The 27,579-nt window shown below is 36.2% G+C and overlaps 1 protein-coding gene and 1 long non-coding RNA gene across 2 annotated transcripts; one reads left to right on the forward strand and one right to left on the reverse strand.

Annotated features, from left to right (window-relative positions):
• Window positions 1-9,895: 9,895 nt before the first annotated feature.
• Window positions 9,896-10,493, reverse strand: LOC149936601 (uncharacterized). The gene is made up of 3 exons (XR_016472274.1): window positions 10,351-10,493; window positions 10,067-10,222; window positions 9,896-10,004 (listed from the first exon to the last, which is right to left on the reverse strand). It is a non-coding gene; the product is annotated as an uncharacterized LOC149936601 (long non-coding RNA).
• A 238-nt stretch (window positions 10,494-10,731) lies between these two features.
• Window positions 10,732-16,311, forward strand: Mtpalpha (monolysocardiolipin acyltransferase Mtpalpha). The gene is made up of 15 exons (XM_090181140.1): window positions 10,732-10,836; window positions 12,516-12,619; window positions 12,701-12,742; window positions 12,811-13,015; window positions 13,070-13,208; window positions 13,274-13,496; window positions 13,557-13,679; window positions 13,745-14,030; window positions 14,098-14,268; window positions 14,335-14,557; window positions 15,085-15,294; window positions 15,356-15,551; window positions 15,627-15,738; window positions 15,799-15,889; window positions 15,957-16,311. Exons 2-15 carry the CDS (start codon window positions 12,562-12,564, stop codon window positions 16,167-16,169), a joined length of 2,292 nt encoding a protein of 763 aa, XP_090037266.1. The 5' UTR covers window positions 10,732-10,836; window positions 12,516-12,561; the 3' UTR covers window positions 16,170-16,311.
• The last annotated feature ends 11,268 nt before the right edge of the window (window positions 16,312-27,579 follow it).

Genomic DNA, 27,579 nt, shown 5'->3' on the forward strand with positions numbered 1-27,579 from the left:
TGAAGGTCTAATTTTCAATGAAACGTAATAAGTGTCGGTGGTTCTGTGGTAGAACGTCCGCCTGTCAAACAGGCGGTCTCGGGTTCGAAACCCGCCCGATGCGATCGCAAATTGATACTAAGACGAATACCGTGAACAATTGGTGGAAACCCTGCCATTGGATGTTGAGAGGTAGCATTACACTCAGCACTCGGTCCGTCCCAAAAGTCAATAAGAAAGAGTTGGAGAGATACCACCCGTACATACACACCACAAACTCAACACCCACAAACGTCATAACAATAACACAACATTACCACCCTACACATAAACATTACAATAGCGAAATATCTAAACTACTGAATTAAACCTGTCGTGACGGCGAACGTTGACGAAAAAAAACCACCAAACCAACCCCGACTGCAAATTAATCCGTTAACGCTCACCGTCCCACGGTGGTTTTGCAAACACGGTTTTTCGACTTTGTTCCCTAATTACTAGCAACTGCGAACGCAGAGATCTCGAGAAACTGCGTACGCAGTGATTACACTTTGCACCGAAAATGCGAACGCGTTCGCAGGCCTGACAGACCCAAAGACCCACAGACAGACCCACCCACAGACCCACCCACAGACCCACAGACAGACACGGTCGTTGTATAAACGTTATTCGTAGCCCACCAATGCCAGACCCCGATCCCGACCAACATCATAATCAGCGCCGTTATCATGGTCGTCATCCCCAGAGGAACCCGCCCTATTACCGGGAAAATCAGCTGTTGCGATATCAACTGTAAAAAGTTTAAATATTTTATTTTTTCGGTATTCGTATATTTAAACCTTTTTTCCTTAACTTTAAAAAGACCGCAATTTTGTCCAAGGCTGGCTCTTCAGCCTGGATCCTGCATTCAGTGCTTAATAGCGGGGTAATAAACGTTTATTCTAAAAATTTCCGTAACAAACGACTAATTTGTGGTTTTAAATATTTATTCAGTCTAACCACCGAGCTATACCACCAGGCTCGGGAATTTATCCAAGAGAGACCCACTTAATTGTCCAGGAATTTATCGCCACTATTCAACGGTTCTCTTTTAATTTAATGTAATTTTACTTTTCTTAAAATAATAAATATTTTTATTATTATTATTAAATTCTGGTTCTGTTTTCACAAAAAAAACGATTTCTTCTAAGAGGTTGGGGTCTGCCCGCTCATCTTTAAGATTCTTTCTTTAACATATGCCGGGTCTGGGTGAGGGGTAACCTAATATCGGGGTACGAGGGACATGCTTGACGCAGATGTTTCCCCGTATCCGTCCCCATATGGGGTCCCATTAGCGGTTGTTGGCGAAACACTCCCCGCAATTTAGATCAGACTATTATTCGCTCCGGTTGTAGTGTATTCCAAAAATTTATTACGTCATGGATTATCTATATAACAAGTAAGTACTTCTATTTAAATTATATCATTAGGCTCGTGATGCTTTAATTTTATTAGTTATATGGTCTAAACAATTATTTTAATACATTAGCTTTACAACTCTCCCGGAAGGCTGTGCTCCGGGTATTTCTGGGTGCACGGGTAGATATTTTATTCTTTTTGGCTATTTGTTTCTATATTTTTTTACATAGTTTTCTTTTTTAATTTCTTTATAGAACGATCTTCGCCCTATCTAACGGGGAAAGAGTTTACCTCCCTGCGTAAATTCTCGCTTGGCTTTTTGTTTCTACATTTATACAGTTTTTTAAAATTCAATTTACTTTATAGAACAATAATATCCCTGGATAATGGGGAAAGATCTTGGCTCCCCGTGTAAATGCCCTTTTGGATATTTTTTAATTAATTTTTTTTAATATTTTTATAATTACGTTATTTTATTAATATTGTCGCTTCAGCGCGACACCGCCCAATTCCATCATCGCTGGACAAGTCGCAATACTCCATCGGGTTGAGTATTTTTGGGGGCGATCCAGAGGAGATTTTTAGACGATACGAAGTTGGTCGCGTCTACTATTAGGTAAATTTAAATATACTTTTAAAAAAATATATTATTTAATCTATAACGAATAAAAAATTATTTTTTTTTAAATCAAAATATTATTTAACATATCATAGTTTGGTCAAGCTTACATCGTATACAAAATGCCATAAGTCTAATACGTTGGCGCTAGTTATCTGGGAACAGAAATCCCGTAAATTGAGTCCATGAAAAAATAAAGTTCCATAGTTTGAAACGTCATAAAAAAATCCCGTAAATTGAGTCCATGAAAAAAAGTTCCATAGTTTGAAACGTCATAAAAAAATCCCGTAAATTGAGTCCATGAAAAAAAGTTCCATAGTTTGAAACGTCATAAAAAAGCTGAAAACAAATTTCAAAAAAATCCCATAAATTATTTTTTTTTTTGATTAATTAGGGGGGTGTCAGGGAATGGGGGGATCCTATAGTGTTGTCATATTCTCTGACATCTGTATTTCTAATAATGTCTTGTCTATGGTGGTCGTTAACCTGGCAAACTATTGATCCACGGGATTTGGATTCCATTTAGTAGAAGTACGTTTTGTAGGCTAGTTGGTGAGAAGATTTGTTGGAAGTGAAGTGTTCTTCGAATTGTGTCCCCATGTTTTTCCAATCCGAAAATCCCTTTAGAAATGCGGCAGTGTTTCTACTGCCTAAAAAATGACGGCAACAAAAACAATACACTGCATCCTTTGCAACTGAATATTCAATCATTTGATATTTGTCATACCAAGAAGAATTGAAACCTCGATTTTTACCGCCAATTAATCTTTTAGGCAAAGGATTTAGTTTAGGCTGAACTGGAAGGCAATCTTTATCTAGACTAATATCCAAGTTATTCAACGCATGTAAGCCCATTTCTTTTGAATTGGACAAGTTGTTTGATCTATTTTGTGCATGGTTAGAGTTGGGGTTTGCAATTACTTCTGCAATTTCTCCTTCATGAGTTAGTTCCACTTCCATGACGCTTGGAAGTACTTCAGCAGTATTAATACCACTGTTATTAATACCTCTAAACCCTCTCCCAATCCTTTGCCTAGGTTTTCCTCGGAACTATCGTTTTGGGTTTGCGCCGACGATTTCAAAAAACGTGCCATTGCACCTTTCTGACTACTAACGAAACTATCTTCCCTTTTTGTCGTTTTTGGGCCACAGATAAAAATATTCTGGTACTCATATTTAAAAATGCTACTATTATATACTAATAGCGAAATAACCTAAAAAAGGTTTAAGACAATGAAGCTTAGTTAAAGCTATGTAGTCTTCAAACAGACTTTATAATAATAACAGCTATATCTAGCCTTGAAAAAGGCTGTTTGAACAATTAAGGTAGAGTAGCTAATTAGCCTTGCAAAATGGCCGGGGCTCATTCAACGCGGCAACCACTGTCATCTCCTAGTCATGGCTCCTGTCGATATCAATGTAACCAGAGTACACTACCAATGGCCGAAACCACAGAGTTCGCTGCCATTGGTAGTGTACTCAGGTAAGATTGATTTCGAGTATAAGTGTTTAAAATGATAACGTTTTGTAAGGGCCATTTAGGACTCTTGGAAATTGGAATTGAATGGGATTTCTTTTTTAGAGGGCTAGATGACCAATTTTTAAAAATAAATAAAATTTTAAAATCATTTTCGGTCTCATTTGGAGACCCCAGAGGGTATTTTTTTGAAAATTTAAGGGGCCCCTTAAATAGGCCTAACGTTTTTCAACATAGGCACGTGCCTACTTGTGTCTACTGCTGGCGGGGGCACTGGCATTAGCCCAATTTACTATTTTCGGTGGTTTCGCTTTATGTGGTAGATATTTTATTTACAATTAAGTCAGATATCGGAAAAAAAATATTATTGGATAGGTTAGGATTCAGCCGACCTACAACTTCAGTTATATCAGTAAATATTAAATTTAAGTATAGTTTTCAGGGTAATTTACGGGACCCCAAGTTTCGTGGTTTTATATTTTGGCCTAAAAATCTACATACAGTTCCTTAATTTAAGTACGATTTTCATGAAAGTTATATATTTGAATAGCTGTAGTTTACATATAACATAGAGTTTCAAATACGTTCCTTAATTTTAATCCTAAAAAAGGTTTTTTGTTCAGCGTATACGGACCCCCGCCATTTCCAACATTGTAAATCCACGTGTTTATAGAGGTCTACGGCTCTACGCGCCTGTTTCCCTCTAGCGTTTTTCAAGGCCGTTCAGAGTGCGCCGCGCTTTCAACAATTAAGTATGACACTGATCAACCTAGTTTTCAGCGTATGACCAGAAGTAATAAGTGTGACACTCAACGTAACAAATAAGTGTGATCAGAAGTAACAAATAAGTATGAAACTGATCGAACCAGTCTTTGTCGTATAACCAGAAGAAATAAGTGTGACACTCAACGGCTGACTAGTAGTAACAAATAAGTGTGATCAGAAGTAAAAAATAAGAGTGACACTGATCGAAGGAATCTTCGATGTTTTCAAAGTATGTCTAGAAGTAACAAATAAGTGTAAATACAATTATGTGACCGTGGATTTATATTGGTTGTGATACCGGCGTTGCAGGTTTCTGTGAATAGCTCAAACAAACTTAACACATTAGAAGGATTGTGTGTATTCTGACCGTCGTACGTCTTGTTGTTTCTCGCTCGGTCCAGAATTAAAGATATTTCGTCGAATTTACAAATTAAAAAGTACTGTTATACTCTTGTCAATCGAAGAAATACTACCTGAATATTACGGTAAAATCCGAGCGGTAAAATCCCGGACATGTTGGTAATCTCGAAATGTTGATGTACTACCCTTTAGTCATAATAAACCGCGAGTAATACACACTTTTAGAATGATAAATTCAATAAAATTGGCCTCTTTACATTAAAACTCAATTATTAACACACCTTTGGAAATTCAAAAGCTTAGATATCCCGTAAAGAAATACTCTGGCTTCGTTGCTTTAAAATTATATAAATTTCAAATTTAAATATCTAACTGCAGTAAGTTTCCTAATTACAATCAAAATTTGCGTTTCTCATAAGCTTTGGTCACACGTTGGAATCGATTTCGAAACGGTTTTGGACCACTTTGGAAGGACGGTTTTACGTCACGAAAACGATTTCGAAGCCCTTTGAAACGGTTTGAAGATAATTAACGCGGTTTACACTAGCCTTTATCCACGTTCACACTAGACCCTAAAACCCAGTTTAGGTCGGTTTGTATGCCAGTTTTGACCTTGAGAACCATTTTCGACCGTTTTGGAATGGTCAACTTGGCTTTTGAGAACCGTTTTCGACCGTTTTGGAATGGCCAACTTAGCTTTTGAGAACCGTTTTCGATCGTTTTGGAATGGTCAACTTGATTTTTTTGAGCCACTTCGATAGAGTGATCGTTGAAAAATGAAATTATACTTTTCAAAATTAATTTTGATTTCTCAAAACGATCGAAAACGGTTCTCAAAGTCTCTAGTGTGAACACGACTTGAGTCGCGTTCACACTAGAGACTTTGACGAAAACGATTTGAAGCCCCTTGAATCGATATGAGATAATGAGAGAAATGTGAACCGAGCTCGAAAGAGCTATAGATTTTCGAAAAACAGTCAAATTAATGAAATATTAAAATGACGATCACGATCAAATCTCATGAAAATTTCCAAATCCCTATCACGATCAAATCTCATGAAAATTTCCAAATCCCTATCAAATCTCATTGAAATTTGCAAATCACATATAAAATTTGGAAATTCTGCAAATTTTATACTGGCAACGCTGCCCCTTTCCCCAAGCACGGCCAACTTCGATCGCGCGTACCGCGCTTTAGCGGCCCCGTAAATCGCCTGAATTTACCGTGTATATATTTTCCCATCAGGGTTTCGCTACGACCAAAATTTAACGTTAGTCAGATAGGAAAAATCCACAAAAAACATTTTTTTTAAATAAATTTTAAAAAACATTGAATTAAACCGAATGTAGGTTAATATTTAACTAATAGTATAATCTTTTTTTAATGTTTCTAATTTTTTAACGGTGTTTATAAATTATAAAAGAGTTAAACAGAAACCAAGAATATCCTCTAGATGCTGCCAGCAACATAGTATTATTGCGTAATACTTGGAACACATGTAAATAAATAAATAAATAAAACAAAAAGTGAATAGAAGATTCACTGTAACTTCAGGGTAAATATATTATTTTAACATTTTTTAATAAATAATATTAAGTTAAAATATATTATAAGCGCAATAAATTATAATTTTAGGTTTCAACAAGTTTTAAGCTTTCGTCTTTTTAAACCTAGAATAATATTGTATATTTAGTAAGGGCCGGTTTGTAATTTTACCTGACTGAAAATTTTTCCCATAATAAAGGTACAAACCTGAACAGAAATCATCCTCCTTGAAATGCATTCTGAAGACCATCTATCTTTTACCTATTTAGTTCCAAAGATGTACCTAAGCATCTTTTATATATCTATATATATATATATATATATATATATATATATATATATTCGGCATGGACATTTTTCTCAAAAACCACTCATACTAAAAATCTTAAATTTTCAGGATATGTTTCTTGGTAATGGTTCTCTTTAATCTGTGAATTTCAGAAGAATCGGAAAATATTTCTTGGATTTGGAAAAATTATTTTTTCACCGGCAGGTGGTAGACAAAAATGTTCAACGACAAAGTTGAAGAGAATACTCTGAAACCTAAGAATACATTTTGTTCTGTGAATTTAGGGGTGTTTGGACCTAGATAATGGGGTCCGAAAAATAACAAGTTGGTACTACCCAAATTATGCTTTGTCATTGAACATTTTTGTCTACCACCTGCCGGTGAAAAAATAATTTTTCCAAATCCGAGAAATATTTTCCGATTCTCCTGAAATTCACAGATTAAAGAGGTCCATTACTAAGGAACATATCCTGAAAATTTCAGATTTTAAGTATGAGTGATGTTCGAGAAAAATGTCCATGCCGAATATTTTCAGACACCCTGTATATATATATATATGCAGGGTGTCTGAAAATATTCGGCATGGACATATATATATGTCGAGATTATTTTTAGCGTTTCTCCAATTCCACCCGTTGGGTCCCCCGGTATGCTCCTCCGCTTTAATAAAATCAAATAATACTGCAATCTCATTGGTTCTTAAAAATTACGTTTTTCGACGTGATGAACGCTGCAGCGAGGACGCAAAAAATAAGACCGCCTCCTTTTTCCCTCCCCCCCCCCTTAGCGTGACGGGGTTAGGGGCTCAACGTGTCCGTCGATAGTCTCGACAGATTCATTCTCCCTGAGTATAAATAAATACATTCTTGATATATATATTTGTTATTATTAAAGATTTATAAATTTTAAGAGAGACATTGAGGCTCTTTCCATGAGCGCACCCAGAGCGACCTTTCGGTGTCGACGCATCTGAACGGTCATGGAAACGGGTTAGTGCGATAAAAGTGGTCGACCTTCTTGGCACGACAAAAGAGGTGTTCCGGGGACAAAAGATCGCTCCTTTTTGTTTCTTGGAAACGGTCATCGCATCGTTCTCACTACATTTTGGGTGTTTCTCTCCTTATTCCTTCTATACTCGGTGTGCCTCTTAGCCAATTTCCTAATTGAAAAACAACTGGTAAATCTAGTGCTTCTAATTTCTATCTGAACATATCAATCCGTTATCTTTTTATCACATGATCAGGTACAATCTGAATTATATATCCAAACTGCTTCACTAATTTCACCGTCAAATTTACATTTATATGAACGTATAAATTTGTGGCGTAAGCGTAAGTAAAATTAGTTTGGGTGAAAGTCGAGTTTGACTTAATCCACCGCATTGGGCTAGAAAGAAGATATTAGGATAAATGCTTCAAAGTGCCAGTTAGTAGCACTACAAATGGAGCGATCTACTCATCAGTGGGGGTTCGATTCGACAATGGAAACAGGCGGCGATATCGCGTCGCGTAATTTTCATGACCGTTCAGATACGTCGACACCGAAAGGTCGCTCTGGGTGCGCTCATGGAAAGAGCCTCATTATTTACGCGTCGAAACGCTCTAAACACCTCTACAGCCTTCAAAACTATGTATTCTAATATGGCGCCTTCGCGTAAAAAAACGCGTCTCTTCTTCTTCATTTAATATTTATAAGGTAATATTTTTTTAAATTATGAATTATACATAAATATATCGCTAAAAGATAGTTTAACTTACTATACCTTGTTTTTTCTAAATAGGAAAGTGTAAAACCGAAGAAAAAACATTTTTCCGCTATTTCGCTTGTATTCCCCGCCTTTGGTGATAGTAGGTTTTTGGTCGTATGTAGCGCCTCTATCGGGATTATTCATACACGCAAATTAACAATAGATGCGAGGCGATTTACGGGGCCGCTAAAGCGCGGTACGCGTGATCGAAGTTGGCCGTACCCCAAGGCTTCAAAGAAAAAAATTTATCTTGGTTCTATGGTTCCAAAGTTACACTGATTTATTACGACGGCTTCCCCCGGCTAGCTATTCCCTGGCGCATGTCCTGGCGTACATGGCTCCCCCGACAGCGTCTGCCACTCTTGCGGGTGCTGGCTGTTTATTTGTTCAAACTGGTTCCCAGTGACCTGATGCCATTATTGCTTATCTCAAAAAAAAAAGAAGGAAGCGCCCGTTTCAAGCCGAGAGACGCAAAAATTGTAAACAACGGTAACAATCCTAAGATCTCTGCGATTACTCCCCACGTACAGGCGTCGCTGCGATCGGCAAAAATTAAAAAAAAAAAACTGGTTTGCTTAGGGTATTCGCTAGCGAAACGGGTATAGGCGGCGCCACAGCCGCTACCCCTGCAGCTTGGTTTGTCTGCGTACTTTGTTGATCAAAACAAACGATTAATATGGCGGATTGTAGGCGCAGAGGTGGCATAAATTGCGAAGTACCTTTCTGTAGTAATACTGCCCTTAAAAATATTACAATTCGAGTAAATGGTGAGAAAAGAACGTTGGAGTTATCGTTTCACAATTTTCCGAAATGCAAAAATCTTTTTAATGTGTGGTTAACTAATATAAAATCAGGGAAGATGCCTAGTTAGTGGGCACAGATTTGTATTGGACCCCAATTTTCCTATCTTTGCCACCCTGATGGTTCGGTATGAGTTTTCGAGTTGATTAATAACATTTCGAGCTATTGCCGCAGATCCCAATATGATTAAAAATAATACTGTAAATTCAAATGGTTTTTATTTTTAATACTTTTTTGCGTGTCTTAACATTTTATTAACTTCTATTGTAATTTCTAATTAAGTGGTTTCTTCAATGAATTTAATTGCTTTTAACTTTGAATTAATTCTATAATACATTTGTTTTTGCCATTTTAGTTAACATGGCTTTGAGTAGAAAATTCATAACATAAATAGTTCAGTTCATTTGTTATCTACAAATACTAATTGGCCAAAATTTAAAATAGGAACTAATTTAACATATTAAAAATATAACTTTCCTTGACTAGAAGTGTAAATTTAATTATAACTTTTCTTTAACTAAAATCTAAAATAAAAATTATATATTTGGACAACGTTTTCTTCAAATATTGTCAGTCTCTCTTAATATCAATTAAAAATAGCCCTTGAGAGAATAGACAAAAAAATGAAAAGGCCTAGCTGAATTTTTCCATAGTAGCCTCTACAGTCGTTATCCAGTAGATTCCTTCCTTTCCAACTTAGTTATTTTGTGCCACTGCCTCTTCAATTGATATTATCTTTGCTACAAATGGACTCTCCACAAATATTTCATCCCGACTAAAAGCTAGAAATAAATTTTTGAGACTAACTAAGTGACCAAATAAGAGTACATAAACCTTTTTGAGCCAGGCAAATTTAACCCTCGCAACTCTAACCATTTTATTACCGTACAATACCAAAGGCACAGTTAGTTCTTTTCCTACATTTTACCCCACTTCTAAAGTCAGAAAGTTGGGATAGCTCTCAGTATCTTTATATATAAAATAGACCAGCAATTTACTGCATGTTTGCAAAAGCCTGAATTTCTAGAATAATAAATAAAACAGGTTACATTAAAGAATTGGGTTTTAATAAAAAATATATTTACCCACTATTGCATGAACAATGGACCTTTCAATGCTGTGTTTTCCATCACCAACTTCAAATTTTAACTTTTGTTTTGGCAATCCGCACACCTTATTCTATGGATCAAGAGTAGACTACTCTCCAATATACTTAAAAATTTCAAGCATGGAGCGATTCACTAATATACCAAATAAAATTATTTAAAATACATTATACATTATACAAAATGCTGAAGCTACTAGTCTATGAAATTAGAACAATTTGGGCTTGTTCTAATGTGAAGATAATAATAAATTTCCTACATACCTTTAAAACTAGCTTTCAAACTGATCCCTTGTATGAATTCTCCAAGGCCTACTCATAGTGTTATTAAACTCGAATATTTATACTTATATTTACGAATTCAATACCTATTGACAGTTCAAAATTAATAAATAAATGTCGTATATACACCTTTGTTAATACAAAACATTAGAACACGCTTTAAAAAAAAAGCTAAAATCGTTCGTAAATTTCTGGTAAAATGTTTTAATTGATGTTATAAAACGCGCATTTTCGCATAACGCCATTACCCGTATCACCCAAATATAGTTCTAGGCAGTGTGACTAGGTGGCGCAGCTGTAGTTTTCGGTGGCGAATAGGCCTGGGAGTTTCGCATCTCTATAACTGCCAGGATCTCTGGTATAACTATATAGTCCACAGCATTTTAGTCATTTTCCTTCCTTCTCTGTGAGTCTGTGGATTGTTCGGCTCGGTACCGCGGCTACAAGCCTACTACCGCCGGTGTTAAAGTATGAATTCTGATTAATTTTTAATCGTTTAGTTTTATCTAACTAAGTAGTGTTAACAAAATTAATAGTGGTTGTCAAACGATAAATATTTAAATTATGTAATACACGGTTAAATTTCACCCACAGTAATTTTTGAAAGCTTAACATTTTTTTAAGCGAGCTTTGGTTACGTTCACAATTTCACAAGTACAGCCTGAATAGTAGATTAAAAATTATCACCTAACTACATGTAGGCAGGGTTATAACTATAACAATGATTATAACCCTGATGTAGGTTTCAATTTATCAGCCATTGCAGGTTTACTATAGATTGAACATTTACCTTTCATCCTGTAGCTCTTTTTAAAATGATCATCCCTACCTCTTATGCCCTAGAGGAAGAATATTTTTTAATTACCTCTTGCTCAAGGCTTTTTATCTAATAATGGAATAAACAAAAAAATTAATGTCAACCACTACCGCATGTCTTAACATATATTTTGTTGAAGCTTTAACTTAGCATGAGCCTAAACTTAAACTGATAGCTCGCAAAGAAAAAAATACAAGTATAACGGTGACTGCCAAAACTATATTGTGAAGCTATGAAGTATTAGTAATCTATACTGATTCTAAAAAAACTAATGGTTCTAAACCCTAGTGGTGTTGCTAAGTAGGTGTAGTACTGGTCCCCAGTGTTGGTAGTATTTTACATACTATTTTAAGTATTTACAATTTTATTTCAATAATTGTATTTTGTTGAAAATACCAAAATTTAAAAAATAAAATACTTTTAACAATAATCATATTACAATTCAATATATGACGGAACTTTTGACTCTTTCCCCACTTTCAAATGTTTTAAATTACGCAGCAGTGCGTAAATAAGCGCATAATTCCAGTGAGTTGTCTACCGATTCGATGCTGAAAATATCAGTCCAGGCTCTTCACAATTCATCACGAAAAACATATACTCTGTGAGGAGAAAATTGGAGTGTAATCTAATGTTTCTTATTGAGTGGTGCTAGGGGCTTTGTGTTTCTAGCCCTTTCTTTTAGTTGAGAACGTTCTTTGTAATTTCAGCAGTTTTATCTATTATGTTAAAATTGATACATCTCGCCCAAAGTCAGATAATGATAATTTTAAATGAATCATTTTTAATGTAGTTAGTTTTAATAAAATGATGATGAATATTAGAGCAAAATGTATGTTTTGTCCCAGTACTACTCTCTTGGGGTTAAAAATAGTGTTTCTGAAATAATGGGTCCTCTGCTCAGTCAAATGCCGGTTTTCCAAAGCTTCACTCATTCATACTCGTAGGAGAAATAGACTGATAGCTAATCATTTCTAAAAATAATTGCAACTTAAAGCAAATGTTCCAAAATAAAGTATTTTGTATTTTATAATATTAAAATAAAATATTTTATTTTAAATACTTTTTCCATAGAGTATTTAGTATTTTATTTTAAATATCAAGAATGAAGTATTTTACCCAACACTGCTGGGAGCTCTATTAAGTTGAGCTAGTGGCTTGAAACTACAAGGGTACTATGCCCACCTGACTAGAATGTTGTCAGTACTCCCCTTACTTAGTGACACAAATTAATGACATCATTGCGATGTTAGTTTGGCTTAGTGAAAATAATTTGAAAATATTGTGACCTAATCACATAATTGATCGAAAACTTTTGTAGCAAATCCAGGAACTCCATTGTAACTAGTATAGACATTAAATTATAAATTGTGGATATGTCGTCTCAGTGGGTTTTGCGGAGGATGACATGTTGGAACTTACTCAAAACATCAGGTGATGTTTCTTATTCAAATCTTCAAAATTATGGTAATTTTATTAATTTTAAAGTACCTAACCATTTTCAAATCTCCTCAGGTTCTTATTTAAGGAGTCTTCATACCACTAGAATAGCTATGAGTAAAACCCTTTTGTCTTTTTTGTTAATGTTTTTATGTCAAGAATGTCTAATTTTTGTTTTTCTCTAGATCTAACACACATGAAGTATGAGGTTAAAGATGGAGTGGCAGTTATTAAGTTAGATGCTCCAAATTCCAAGGTCAACACTTTATCCAAACCTTTCATGGAGGAAATAGAAATTGTCATGAAAAGGTTCCTAGAAGACTCAAATGTCAAAAGTGGGGTTATAATTTCTTCAAAACCAGGCTGCTTCATTGCTGGTGCCGATATCCAGTAAGGATTAGAAAAAAAAAGTTGGAAAACAATTTAATCTTTCTTATTTGGTAGAATGTTAGATGCTCAAAAATCTGCCGAAGAGACCACAAGGTTATCACAAACTGGACAAGAAATGCTTCAACGTCTAGAAGACAGTAAAAAACCTTTTGTCGCAGCTATTCAGGGCTCTTGTCTAGGAGGTGGACTTGAGGTAGTATTACTAAACAGACATACATTTTCTTAAAATCATTTAAATATTGACAATTATCTATCCAGGTTGCTCTTGCTTGTCACTATAGAGTTGCTGTGAAGGACAGAAAGACAGTATTAGGAACCCCGGAAGTGATGCTAGGACTCTTACCTGGAGGTGGGGGAACGCAACGACTACCGAAACTTATTAATGTACCTGATGCACTTGACATGATGCTTACTGGTCGCAATATTAGACCAGATAAAGCCAAAAAATTGGGACTTGTTGATTTGCTGGTGGATCCTTTAGGTGTGTATGAGTTTTCCTTTTTATATTTTTATCCTCTATAACTTTTTGTTACTTAACCAGGACCAGGACTTCTGACACCCGAAGCTGGTACAATAAATTATTTGGAAAAAGTTGCAATTGGTGTAGCGAAAGATCTCTCTTCAGGAAAGCTAAAAATTAACAGGAAAAGACCTCTATTTGAAAGTTTGTGCTACTTTCCCTTCATTGTTCATAAAAAATAATAATCCCATGAACCTTTTTACGCTTAGGGCTACTTCGTAAAGCAATTGATTATAATTGGGTTAGAGATAAAATATTTGATAAAGCCAAAGGCCAAGTTATGAAACTCACCGGTGGCTTGTACCCTGCGCCATTGAAGATATTGGAAGTGACCAAAGCTGGTCTGGAAAAGGGTGGAAAGGAAGGTTACTTGGGTGAAGCCAAAGGGTTTGGGGAATTGGCCATGACGCCTCATTCTAAAGCCCTCATTGGACTATACTATGGTCAAGTCGCCTGCAAAAAGAACAGATTTGGAGCTCCACAGAGAGAAATAAAGTAAGTGGTGTGTTAACTATTTTCTTGACTTAATGGGGCTCTAAATAAATCTTTTCTTGTTATTCAGGAATGTTGCAGTTTTGGGAGCGGGTCTCATGGGCGCCGGAATTGCTCAAGTTTCGATTGATAAAGGGTACAAAGTACTTTTAAAAGATACTGCTGCCAAGGGAATTAGCAGAGGACAGAATCAGATTCAGAAAGGGCTAAATGATGGTGTTAAGAAGAAGAGATTAACGGCGTAAGTTACTTTTATCTATTTCAATACTGCGGATATAAATATAACTTGATTTAAACATTTGCTTAGGTTTGAACGAGATAATTATCTAGCAAATTTGGACGCTACTTTGGAATATAAAAATTTCAGAAATGTGGACATGGTAATTGAAGCTGTTTTTGAAGACATTGGAATCAAACACAAAGTTTTGAAAGAAGTAGAACAACATATTCCTGATCATTGTGTTTTTGCGTCCAACACTTCTGCTTTGCCCATTAAAAAAATTGCTGAAGCCAGCAAAAGACCTGAGAAAGTGAGCCTATTTTCTATTAGGTCTTATTTTATAACTATGTAACCGGCTTCAATCCCTATTACAAATATTTAACGGGATTTACGAAGCCTTCGGTTTACAATTAATTACTTAAGTCGGGCTTGAAGATATTGGACTAGGCTTAATCGTAATTAACGAGGACTCAGGGTTACAATATAGAAAATAGTTTTTAATGAAAAAGTCAACTTACAATAAAATCAAGTCCGTCAATTTTTAGATTGGAGAACATAGCTCCTTGAAACGTAAATTAATTTGACTGACTCGTAACTTAATTCAATTGTCTCGTCTCGTCTCGTCTCTTCTCTGAACTGAAAATTCCTATAAGAGCACCACTCTACAAAAAACAACTACCGCGTGTATTGTCCTCTTTTATATATTAATTTGACGCGCCGTCTTGTGACGTCATTATGTTTAAAAAAGTGAGCGAGCATGTAGCGGGAGGGGCGACATCTGTCAGAGGTCGGCCGAACCGTTACAACTAAATAAATGCAATTACATGTCAATTGTAGGTTGTTGGAATGCATTACTTTTCTCCTGTGGACAAAATGCAACTTTTAGAAGTCATAACCACTGATAAAACGTCTCAAGACTCGGCTGCAGCTGCGGTAGCTGTTGGGTTGAAGCAAGGAAAGGTGGTTATCACTGTCAAAGATGGACCTGGGTTTTACACTACCAGAATTTTGGCACCCATGATGGCTGAAGTTATTAGACTGGCTCAGGTACCTCATTTTAAACTTTCTCTATCTTTAAATGAAGCAATTAATGATATTTGAAATTCAGGAAGGAGTTGGTCCTAAGGAGCTGGACTCTTTGACCAAAAAGTTTGGCTTTCCTGTTGGAGCTGCCACTTTAGTTGATGAAGTTGGTATTGACGTAGCGACTCACGTCGCTGAAGACCTTGGCAAGGCCTTTGGTGACAGGGCTGCTGGCTCTGATGTTAATGTTATGAAAGATATGGTTGCTTCTGGATTTTTAGGTGACTAATAAAAGTTTTGATTTGTAAGAGTATGCTGTATATTTAATACTATTACGTTCTTAAAAATCTGTCTAGGTCGCAAAGCGGGTAAAGGATTTTATATTTACACACCTGGAATCAAGGAAAAGGATGTTAATGTTGATGCTGTTTCTATTTTGAAAAAATATTACATACCACCAAAGAAAGAGTAAGACTAATATCAAATATTTATAATATCGTGCTAATTTCAATTACTACCAAATGTTAGACATTCTACTGAAGAGTTACAAATGAGGATGGTTAGCAGATTTGTTAATGAAGCCATTATGTGCCTTGAAGAAGGAATATTAGCTAATCCAGTGAGATACTTTTTTGTTTCATAATTAATGAAAATGAATAATTTATTAATCATCATTTATTTTGTAGCTGGAAGGTGACATTGGTGCTGTGTTTGGACTTGGCTTCCCTCCATTTTTGGGCGGGCCATTCCGTTTTGTTGATTACTATGGAGCTGATAAATTAGTTCGTCAAATGGAAGAGTTTCAGTCTCTATACGGATCCCAATTTAGACCTTGTCAATTACTTGTTGACCATAGCCGTGATACATCAAAGAAATTTCATCTCAGAAGAAATTCTTAAAAGTTGTTAATTAGAGGGCTTTATATAACATCCACATTTCATTATTTTTCTAAAGGCCGGTATACCTCTTTAGCCTTAATTTATACCAATGCAATTTTATAACGTTCAGAATGTACAATTAAATATGATTTATAATAAATAATTCTGTATTTTTACATTTTAGAGCTAAGTAATCTGTAGCTTAGGAATGTAAATTATTCTACTATCCTTAAACTTGATATTTTTATAAATTTTATCCTTAAGTAGGCTATGGATCAAAACAATTAATTAGGTGGACTGGTTAGCACTTTTGACTAGCAGCCAAAATAATGTAGAACTCTGTACCCTTTCCCTAGATTTGAATTCTGAGAACTTTCTGATTGATGGTGGTTTCTTTTCACTTGTTCTGGACTATAAGTGTACTCTTTTACCCTAAAACGTTTTTTTCGGCTGTTCCGGGGGTGAAAATTACTCTGCCCCATAGTCCAGAGTCTTATCAAGGATACTAGGCGAAAACTATTCGCTAGTTTTGGAGTAATTCCTTAGAAACAGCGAGCAACTTCAAAATACAGTTTGGCTGTTATTGTATGGAAGAAGTTGGTAGTTTGGGGTAGCGAATAGTTTTGGCCTATTGTATTAAATGGATAAGAGGCAAAGACAACAAGTCGGCCCAGGCCGTAATATTAGTTCCACATCAGTGTATTCTAGTAGGCAAACCCATATACCCTTAGTAGACACAGGCAGGCAAACCAATACAAAAGCTGTTGAGGCCATGTGATTTTCTATCTTTTGATATATAATTTACCATCCTATGTTTAAGAGTGGCAACCGCCCACCCTCAGGATACGCGGGTGGGCAAACCAATACAAAAACTGTTGAGGCCATGTGATTTCCTATCATTTGATATATAATTTACCATCCTATGTTAAAGAGTGGCCACCGCCCACCCTCAGGATACTTGGGTGGGAAAACCAATACAAAAGCTGTTCAAGCCGTGTGATTTTATATTATCTCGGTGATTAAATTAGTATTTTCTTAAAGCAGATATTTAATATGGATTATTAATAACTGCATAAATCATATTATTGCTAGAATGTATTTATGTACTAAGAATATGGCAAGACGGAGATTCTGTCCCCATGGTCACGTACTTTTCAGCTTAAGGGCCTGTTGCCAAAGCCCTAGCCAAAGTGCTTGCCCATTGAATTTAACATGTTTATTCTAGCAAAGCAGACTTTTGCAACACGCCCTAAGTTCGACTGCTTTCAATTTTTTGGTCTCACTCTTTCAAGTAGACGCTAGCGTAGACGATACAATCTTTTACTTTTATTGTTCTATGAGACCAAATTGTTTTTTTTTCGATCACTCTCCCTTTAAGAGGGTTGGTTGGAGGGGGTGGAAATTAACGGCACTGCGTGTGCGTCAAAGAGTACTATCGAATGAGACCAAATCTCTGGACCAACTATACAAACTATACAAGTTCGCCAAGAAGGCGATAATATTATTTTGTGCCACACATAAACGACTTCGATAAGAAAGTGCCACACTTATTTATTACTTCTGACCATACACGGCTTCGATAAGAAAGTGCCACACTTACTTATTACTTCTGACCATACATGGTTTCGTTAACAAAGTGCCACACTTATTTATTACTTCTGACCATACACGGTTTCGATAAGGGGGGTCTAAATTGTGCCCCCTGTTTACCTGGCAGACCTGAAACTGGCCATCGGGAAACGTTGTGTAGCCCCACACTGTAATTGAAACTTCCCGCCACGCCCGTGTCACCCTTCGTGGGATTCCACTGGGTTGGGGGCGGGGGGAGGCGAAGTTTGAGGTTAACTTGACCCTGAAACGCCGTAAATATACGTAAAATAACCCGTAAAAAGGAACGGGAATTGCGACAACTTAACTTGACAAAGAAAGACTTGAAGTTCCGAGTATAATTTGTGCAGATCGGTGTGGCTCGGTTGGTAAGGACGTCAGTATTAGAGATAACGCGGCCAGCGGCTGTCTGAGTTAAAGTCCCGGCGCCGCCAATACAATAATTTATATAATTTATTTTTCGCAGCTCCATCTACCGTGTCGTTGGTTTCCACACCAAACAAACAACACTTAACGACAATCCATCCATAGCAATATTCCAACTTTATTCCAGCCATGCGCATTAGATCCTAGCTCGGCTTCAAATTTTCTATTCCGGCAAGGCCAAATTTTATACCTGTTGGAATTCGAAATTCTGTCCTTGACGGAAAAGAACCAAGCCAGTGCGTCTTTCGATTTATTTTAAACGCGCCAATGCTGCCGGCGTTTTTATAATACAGGAGGTACAGCAGGCTACCTATCCTCTTATACCAAGAATGTATTGCTTATACCATGGATTAAACACAGTGTTTAATCCATTCTTATACAGTATCCTCCAAGGTCTTATGGTCAGTAGCCCCGCCAGGATTTTTTCGCGAGTAGGCACTGCGTGATTCAGGACCGTAGCTAGGGCTGGGCGGCCGGGCGTGCGCGCGATAGGGTATAAGGGTGCCAAATTTGGTCCATATTATTATATTAGGGGGCGCCAAAATTGCAGCTCGCCCCTGGCGCCATTTTCTCTAGCTACGGCCCTGGCGTGATTAAGAGGCCCCCATAAAAAACTCATTTGTAATTTTTGTTGTTCTTTAACTAGCCAAATTGTATATAATTATTTTAAAATTTTATTATTATTAAATCAATAAAATTTTTATTATTATTAAATTAATAAAAATGTTATTATTATTAAATTAATAAAAATTTTATCATTATTAAATTAATAAAAATGTTATTATTATTAAATTAATAAAAATTTTATCATTATTAAATTAATAAAAATGTTATTATTATTAAATTAATAAGTTTTATTATTATTAAATTAATAAATTTTTTATTATTAAGTATATTATTTACAAATAAATATTACCAACTTTACTTTTAATCGAAGAATTCCACCCTACGATTACCTCTTTACCCAAATTCATCAACTACTTATTTAGGCTTGTCTCCCCCATTGTTAAGGGGCCATTGTCTAGTTTCGCGCTATTTCAAGCTGAACTGTTTTATTGTTGTGTTTTAACTTTTTAAATTAACATTGATGTGTAAAACAGTCTCTTGTTTAGTGCTTAAAATAATTTTGTCAATTTTAAATTTCAAAGTAATCTAATTATTACGTTTTAATTCGGACCCCCGGAGATAAACACGTTGGGCAAGCGCCCAAACTACCCTATAGTAGTTGACCTCTTGAACAATAATTTTTCTCACTAAACTTGCTTTTAAATCATGACATTTTTTTTTAAATATCTAATATTGCAATAAAGTTTCCCCTATTCCCAATATTGTCGGCGGATGTGTAAGTGTTCCCCTGAAGTGCTAAATCTTGTTGGGCACATAAAATAATCACTTCCACGTGTGTAGATAGGACCTCTCTGTTTCTAATAATGTCTAGTCTATGGTGGTCATTAACCTGGCAAACTATTGATCCACGGGATTTGGATTCCATGTAGTCTAAGTACATTTTGTAGGCTAGTTGGTGAGAAGATTTGTTGGAAGTGAAGTGTTCTTCGAATTGTGTCCCCATGTTTTTCCAATCCGAAAATCCCTTTAGAAATGCGGCAGTGTTTCTACTGCCTAAAAAATGACGGCAACAAAAACAATACACTGCATCCTTTGCAACTGAATATTCAATCATTTGATATTTGTCATACCAAGAAGAATTGAAACCTCGATTTTTACCGCCAATTAATCTTTTAGGAAAAGGATTTAGTTTAGGCTGAACTGGAAGGCAATCTTTATCTAGACTAATATCCAAGTTATTCAACGCGTGTAAGCCCATTTATTTTGAATTGGACACGTTGTTTGATGTATTTTGTGCATGGTTAGAGTTGGGGTTTGCAATTACTTCTGCAATTTCTCCTTCATGAGTCAGTTCCATTTCCAAATCAGTACTGACGTTTGGAAGAACTTCAGCAGTATTACTAAAACAGTGACTGTTATCAGTCTCCAAGGATTCTAAACCCTTTCCCAATTCTTTGACTAGGTTTTTCTGCGCCGACGATTTCAAAAAACGTGCCATTGCACCTTTCTGATTACTAACGAAACTATCTTCCCTTTTCCATTTTTCTCATTTTTGGGACCCAGATAAAAATTTTCTGGTACTCATATTTGAAAATGCTACTATTATATACTAATAGCGAAATAACCATAGAAATCTCATAGGTAACTAGAATGCTGCCGTGTAACTGGCAAATGGGCCAAACGCCGCGGCAGACGATAGCCAGATCTCAGCCAATCAGAGCTCAAAGAGTGGTTCTGCCAAGAATTTAATGTCACCAGAGAGAATGACGTCACCTATCTCCCGCTATAGTAGCGGATCCAAGGAGGATTATTATCCTCCTTGGCGGAACCACTCTACGGCCTCTCATTGGCTGAAGGTTCAAGGCGAACTGGCGTCAAGCTCGGCCGTAGGCGGCAGCATTCTAGTTATCTATGAGATTTCTATGGAAATAACCTTAAAAAGGTTTAAGAAACAGACTTTTTAATAATACCAGCTATATCAAAGCCCTGAAAAAAGCGGTTTGAATATTTTTTCTAGAATAGCTAATTAGCCTTGAAAAAGGCTTTTTGAATAATTTAGCTAGAATAGCTAATTAGCCTTGAAAAAGGCTTTTTGAATAATTTAGCTAGAATAGCTAATTAGCCTTGAAAAGGGCTTTTTAAATAATTTAGCTAGAATAGGTAATTAGCCTTGAAAAAGGCTGTTTAAAAATTAGCTTAAAACAGCTAAATAGCCTTTAAAAAGGCTGTATTGGCAAAGTTAGTCTCGGAAGAGACTTAGAAAAAATTTGACTGGGAGAGAATCGAAATTGAGAACTAAATGTTTGTTCAGGAGCAGAAAACGAAATGAAGAAACGGGCGTTATCTGGGACAAGTCCGACCACCGAAGGTCTAGGTCCTTTCTCTACGATCAGTGGTCACTGATATCACGTGATTTCGCAAAAGGGACAAGGAGTAAAAAAGAAAAAACCCTAATCCCTAGGACGCTCTCTATTCAAAGTAGTGACTGGTACGATGCTTTACGCTTCGACTTCAGCTCCGCTGGGATTTCCCTTCGTTTAAAGGGAATATAACCTGCAAAGCAATCTTTACGGAAGACCCCTTCAATTTTTCAAATGTCCCTGTACAGTGGCGCCAAACATTTTTAAAGCCGAAGGCAAAAGCGGCCAGAGCTGCAAGCGTTGGTGTTCCACACCAAATACCTGAGGTTATATTCCCTTTAAGCGTTGCAACGGCTTAAGTCGTATTAAAGAAATCCAGTTTCTCACTTTATGCCCCCTTTTGTAGAATTCCTAGAAACTAAGCTTATGTTTATTGTGTTGGTTGGAGCTAAGTTATCACTGAGGCGAACAGGTGGGTTTTTTTTTGCTGCTTTCCTTGCACGACGGACTTCCCCGTCCCGGGCCAGTCTTTTGTCATATACTCTATATCAATGTTAACAGAGTACACTACCAAAAGCAGAAACCACAGAGTTCGCTGCCTTTGTTTGTGTACTCAAGTAATATTGATTTCGAGTATAGGTGGTTCAAAAGGGAACGTTTTGTTAGGGCCATTTAGGACTCTTGCAAATTGGAATTGAATGGGAGTTCTTTTTTTAGGGGGCTAGATGACCAATTTTTGAAAATAAATAAAATTTAAAAATCACATTTGGAGGCCCCGGAGGCAATTTTTTTAAACTTTTAGAGGCCCCTAAAATAGGCCTAAAATTTTTGAACATAGGCACGTGCCTACTTGTGCCTACTGCTGGCGGGGGCACTGCTTATGGTTACTCTTTTTACTCCTGAAAAAGAGTTTTAAAGGAGTATATCATAGAAAAGAAATAGATACACTATTGTATCTGGCGAAGTTGACCGCGAGTGCCGACCCCCTTTTCGCCAATGTAGGAAGCCATGAGATGGGCCGATTACGTGGCGCCATCGACGTGCGGTGAAATGAAATACATTATGCCTTTTTGAAAACCAACTGTCATTTGATGTAAACAAAGGAAGGATAGATGGCGTTGCATATTCTGCCCATTTCCGAATTTTCCCCTTCCGACGGCAACAGGCGCTAAAGCGTCTAGCCAATGAAAAACGTACACAAGAAAATCCACGACTTTTGACGGGTTGCGTTCTCCTTGTGTGGGGTGCTGTGTTTGTTGCTCCTAGCTGCCATAAAGGTTTTTTAAATTTGCTCTTCCCATATGGCCAACTTTGATAATGACGCGCTCAAAGTTGACTTTATAGTTTGTTACCATAGAGATAGAAAAGAAATAGAGGGAAGATTACCGCGTTAAGGCACCCCTGTTTTTGACCGGGAAAATTCATCCCTCCCCACGCATGTATGAAAGTGGAGATGGGCAGAATTTGCAACGCCATCTATCCTTCCTTTGTTTACATCAAATGACAGTTGATTTTCCAAAAGGAATAATGTAGTTCATTTCACCGCGCGTCGATGGCGCCACGTAATCTGCCCATCTCATGGCTTCCTACATTGGCAAAAAGGGGGTCGGCACTCACGGTCAACTTCACCAGATACAATAGTGACTCTATTTCTTTTCTATCTCTATGTTTGTTAAAATCATCGAGTTGGGAATAAATAGAGGTACAATTGAAATCTGGTAGTCGCGGGACAAAAATTTAGCTTCAAATCTGAAACATTATCACTCGACGATGTTGAAATCATAGTGGTAGGTATCATTAAAGCCTGAAAGCCAAATCCACGTATGTCATTCTGATTTGTGTATTTAGTTACGTGGATTTTACTTTCAGGTGACGTTGTTTCGCGCGAAATTGACGCAAAATAAACGAAGAGCTAGGCTTAGCCACGGCCGTCTCGAGATCTGCTTCGCGCTCATAGCGGCCCAGGCAAAGATTTCCTCTCCTATGTATTTCCGCGAATACCTTCTTTTAACACTAGGAGCGCTGTCTGAGCCCCCCCTTAAATGTAAAAAATTAGCGGGATATTTAATAGTTGCCGGGAGTAGTGGCTCACTCCTGTAATCCCAGGCGTCCGGGAGGCAGAGTTTGTGGAAGGCCGTGTGAGGACGACCACTAATCCCCCAACGGGTGGTTGTCATACTTCCGCCACGGGTGTCCCAACCCTATCCCCAATTATCCCCCCGTTGGCGTGGCCGTAACACATATCTCGCAACTGATTAATCAAGTGGACGAGCGGACTGTATTGTCCCACTCGTCACAATGGCTCATAACGAGCAAAAAAAATAAAAAATATTTAATAGTTTTCTATGGCGGTAAATTCAACTAGTTAATCCTTTTTGCATTGTTTTTCAAAAACTTCTGGAAAGTTTGGGATATACATCTTATGATTTGATCTTTATCTAATAAGTTTTCATTTAAAACATTTATTTAATTAAAGTAATATGCTTATATTGAGTTTTATTAGTTAATTGCTAAGCCTAACCAAAGTTTCTTTTGTTTTTCACAATTTTCAAACCAGTATTCGCATTTTTTATCAGAATTTTAAATAAATAACCACAATATTATTCATATTATTTAATAAATACCTTTATTATTCTTTAAATTAAGTTCACATTTCTCAAACTTAAGTTTTAAAATATTGCCTATTTTTAATTTGCAAAAATGCCCACCACAAAAATTTGTTGTGTTCCATTCTGTGAATCTAAGAAGAATATCAATGTATAATTTCATCAGTTTCCAGTTGATGAAAGTTTATGCAAATTATGGACTAAGAACATATCTATAAAAGATTTTGGGGTCAATGAAGCTTACGTATCACGCAAGATTTGTTTGTAGTGGGACATTTTAAGGAAAGTGATTACTATCAAGGTCTAAAGATCCGCAAATTAAAGAAAATATTGACAAAGGAAACATATGAATCTATAATATCTATTAGAATAACTTCATTGTCTACAATATCTTGCGTGTCATACCTCCTTAAATCTGGTTTCCAGTTTGTCTTGACAAGAAATTTAACGAGCGATGCTATTGAAATGTTTTTCAGCATTCTCAGGAAAATGGCTGGAGGGAATGACATGCTTGATGCAAGAGAAACTATATTCAGTTTGGAATCCTACCTTAAGAGAGGCACTATATCATTAACAAAACCTAAAACATCTAACGTTCCCCAAGACAGCTTCACAGATCTATCAGCCATGATTGATACTAGACTCGATGGATTTTCAACTATTTTTAACGGCAATGAAGTTACGTTACCATCTGAAGTTATGAGTACCCAAATACACAGAGATGCATCTTACGGCTAGCAGTATCGCATACTTGGCTAGTTATGTAGTACAAATCCTAGAGGAAAAACATTTTTGCGAATTGTGCCTTGAAAATGTATCACAGCCTAATTCTGACTCACCAAAAGTTGGATTGATAAAATTGTCCAACAGAGGAAACCTTAGGTATCCGCAGCAAAGCTTTATCATGTTAATGGCTATAGTAACAACATTCATAGAGAGAGCTGTACCTTATCTCCGGGATTCACCTGCCATTTTAAAAAAAATCCACTTGTGGCCAAAAATTGCTCTATGCCCTTACATCCAATGTGATTTGAATAATAATCACCGAATGAAATTGCTGATTCAATTTATCGAAAGGTTGTACTTCCTATTATCACAAATATTACCAAAACTCTGTCGGCAAAATTTGAGAAAGTGAAAGAACTTGTGCATAAGCCTCTTTCTTGAAAAGTACTCAAGTTGTAAATTTTAGTTTTCTAAATTTTTAGTTGTGTATCATTCAGTGGGAGATTCACATTGATTTATTATATTTATCAGATTTAAATACCTTCCAAGTTTCCTTCACTATTTTCATTCATAGTGATCTTCCAAGTGTCAGTTAGTTAATTAAAATTCATTTATTTCACTACTTTAATTAAAATAAATTTTTAAACATTAATACAAAACAAAGGCCTCTGGAAGTTACTACATAGCAAAAATACAGCTGTAAGGAGAACCACGTGTTTATGTTTACATTTATATACAGAAAACGTCGACGGCGACTTCTGGCTCCAGAATGACCAAATTTTAATAACGTTTTTCAAAACTTTACTTTGCGTTAAAAAATCTCAAGAGGTGTTTAACTTTTTTATTATTAATTAACTTAAATATTACTAAAAAAATATTTTACAAAAAATTACACATTACGCGATAATAATTGAAATTCCAAAGTTCCGCGCAGTTCCTCCCATTCGATAACATGGCTGCGAATTTTCCCAAGGGGGGGCTAGACTAGCGCCAGAAAATGATGTGAGAAGTTTTTGAACTAATTTCCCATACGCGATTTTCGTACGATCGCCTGGGCCGCTATGAGCGCGAAGCAGATCTCGAGACGGCCGTGGCTTAGCAAACTAAACGCGTCTTGAAGTTGCAGTGATTTATTAGACAAAAGTAGATTAATGTAAAAAGATTATTTTTCATAAGCTATTGTAATTGTTTAATAAGCTATAGTAATTGTTTAATAAGCTATTGTAATTGTTTAATAAGCTATAGTAATTGTTTAATAAGCTATTGTAATTGTTTAATAAGCTATAGTAATTGTTTAATAAGCTATTGTAATTGTTTAATAAACACCATAGTGGGTCAAAACGTTTAAGTTAAATGTTGTGTTAATACCGGTAGAAACAAAAATGATCAATGCGTAAGTAAGTGTATAGTAAGGAATAGAAGGGATTTATCTGAAGCAATGATTTAATATTTAGATTACCAATTAAAAGGCCGACTTTAATAAAGAAATGGCTTGAGGCTATAAGGCAACTTGATGCGACACTTGCTTACTCTCAGGTAAAATGCAGTGCCCACTTTGAAATTTTATTTATTTAATGTTAAGACGTACAAACATACCAAAAAGATACAACATAATAATACATTCATACATGTAAATGAGATCAAACTGAAAGAAAAATAATGTTTATGAAAATTGCAACAAAAAGTGCAAGGTAGATTTTGAAAAATAGTTAATCACGGGGCAAAGGAATCCACAAATACAATTAAAATATAAACCAAATTACAAAACCTGGGAAAAATTAAAATAAAATTAAATTGAAAATTTCTAAATTAAGCTTATATTTAAGGATATACTTTGGTTATTGGTAATGTTGCTTGAGCTGGTGCAGGAAGAAGGGATACATATCGCCAACATGATTATTGCTTAACATCGAAAGACTTAATAATCCTACGGAATCATGAAGGGTTAATTTATCCATATGAGAGTGTTGTTAAAATTCTTCAAATAACGGAAAAATGCATAAGAAGCATTAAACTGGAAAATCAAGGGGCCTCAAATAAACGCCTTACCTTAAAAATTGAGTTGCTGGTTCGAAGGTGACATGATCATACAGGGTGGAAGCCTCAGCCGTGGTCCAGCCTCGGTACTTTTCCTAGTCTAAAAATAGACCAATAGAATAATTAGAAACGCATCTTCCAAATGCTTTTTCGGGCGATTGGATAAAGATGCGCTTCTAATTATCCCATTGGTCTATTTTGGTAATACCAGCGCCTGTAGAAGTGTTCGACCCGCAGCACTCTGGTGTACTAGGAGAAGTACCGAGGCTGGACCACGGCTGAGGCTTCCACCCTGTATTTGACCATGATGAAACACTTCTCCCAGTTTTGAATGATCACATGTTTGACCAAGAGGTTGGTTTCAACTATATCATTTAAATTTCCCCGTCCCTTAAGTAATTAACTTTTACACCGACTTAAGACTCAGTATAAAATAGTGAAGAATATTAATGAGAAGGTGAAAAGGGATGCATTAGGAAAATACTAAATTGATATTTTTCAAAGGCCAAAAGTTATTTTCATTCTAACAGTTTGGAGTTATGTTAGAATAATACAATATTTACTTTTTATTATAATCAGAATATTAAACGTTATTTTGAGTTTCTTCCCAGTAATTTAAATATCTAAATACGAATTACCACTAAGATACACATGAACACGTGCAAAAAAGTATATAAGCAAACAATATTTTCAAAAATATAGTTTTTTTTTGGAAAAGATAGAAGGCGCCACCCCCGAATGATAAAGTTAACAGTCAGAGAAGAATTTGTCCCGTGAAACCCCGATTTCTGAAGTGGTAATTGTATCTCTAGTTTTATATTCCCAACTCAATTTTTACCATGGTAAACATGGAGCTATCTTTTTCGGAGTTCCGGCAGTAAGTGGGTATACGCTACTAACTACGCGCGAGGAAGTTATTTAGAATTTAGGGTACGAGGTTTATATTATCTTTGCTCGCAGCAAGAGGAGCTGGATTCGATCCCAGCTTGTGGCACTGAGTGAAAACTCTTAGCTACTCCTGCGTTGAGTTTGCAACTCCCTCGCCACTGGTTAGAGAGGTTTTCCCATCCATAAATACGTGTTGAGGTTAACCATAAGTCT

The sequence above is a fragment of the Leiobunum rupestre genome, chromosome 7 (genome assembly GCF_980474605.1).
Source record: "Leiobunum rupestre chromosome 7, qqLeiRupe1.1.hap1, whole genome shotgun sequence".
Taxonomy (NCBI): Eukaryota; Metazoa; Arthropoda; class Arachnida; order Opiliones; family Sclerosomatidae; genus Leiobunum; species Leiobunum rupestre.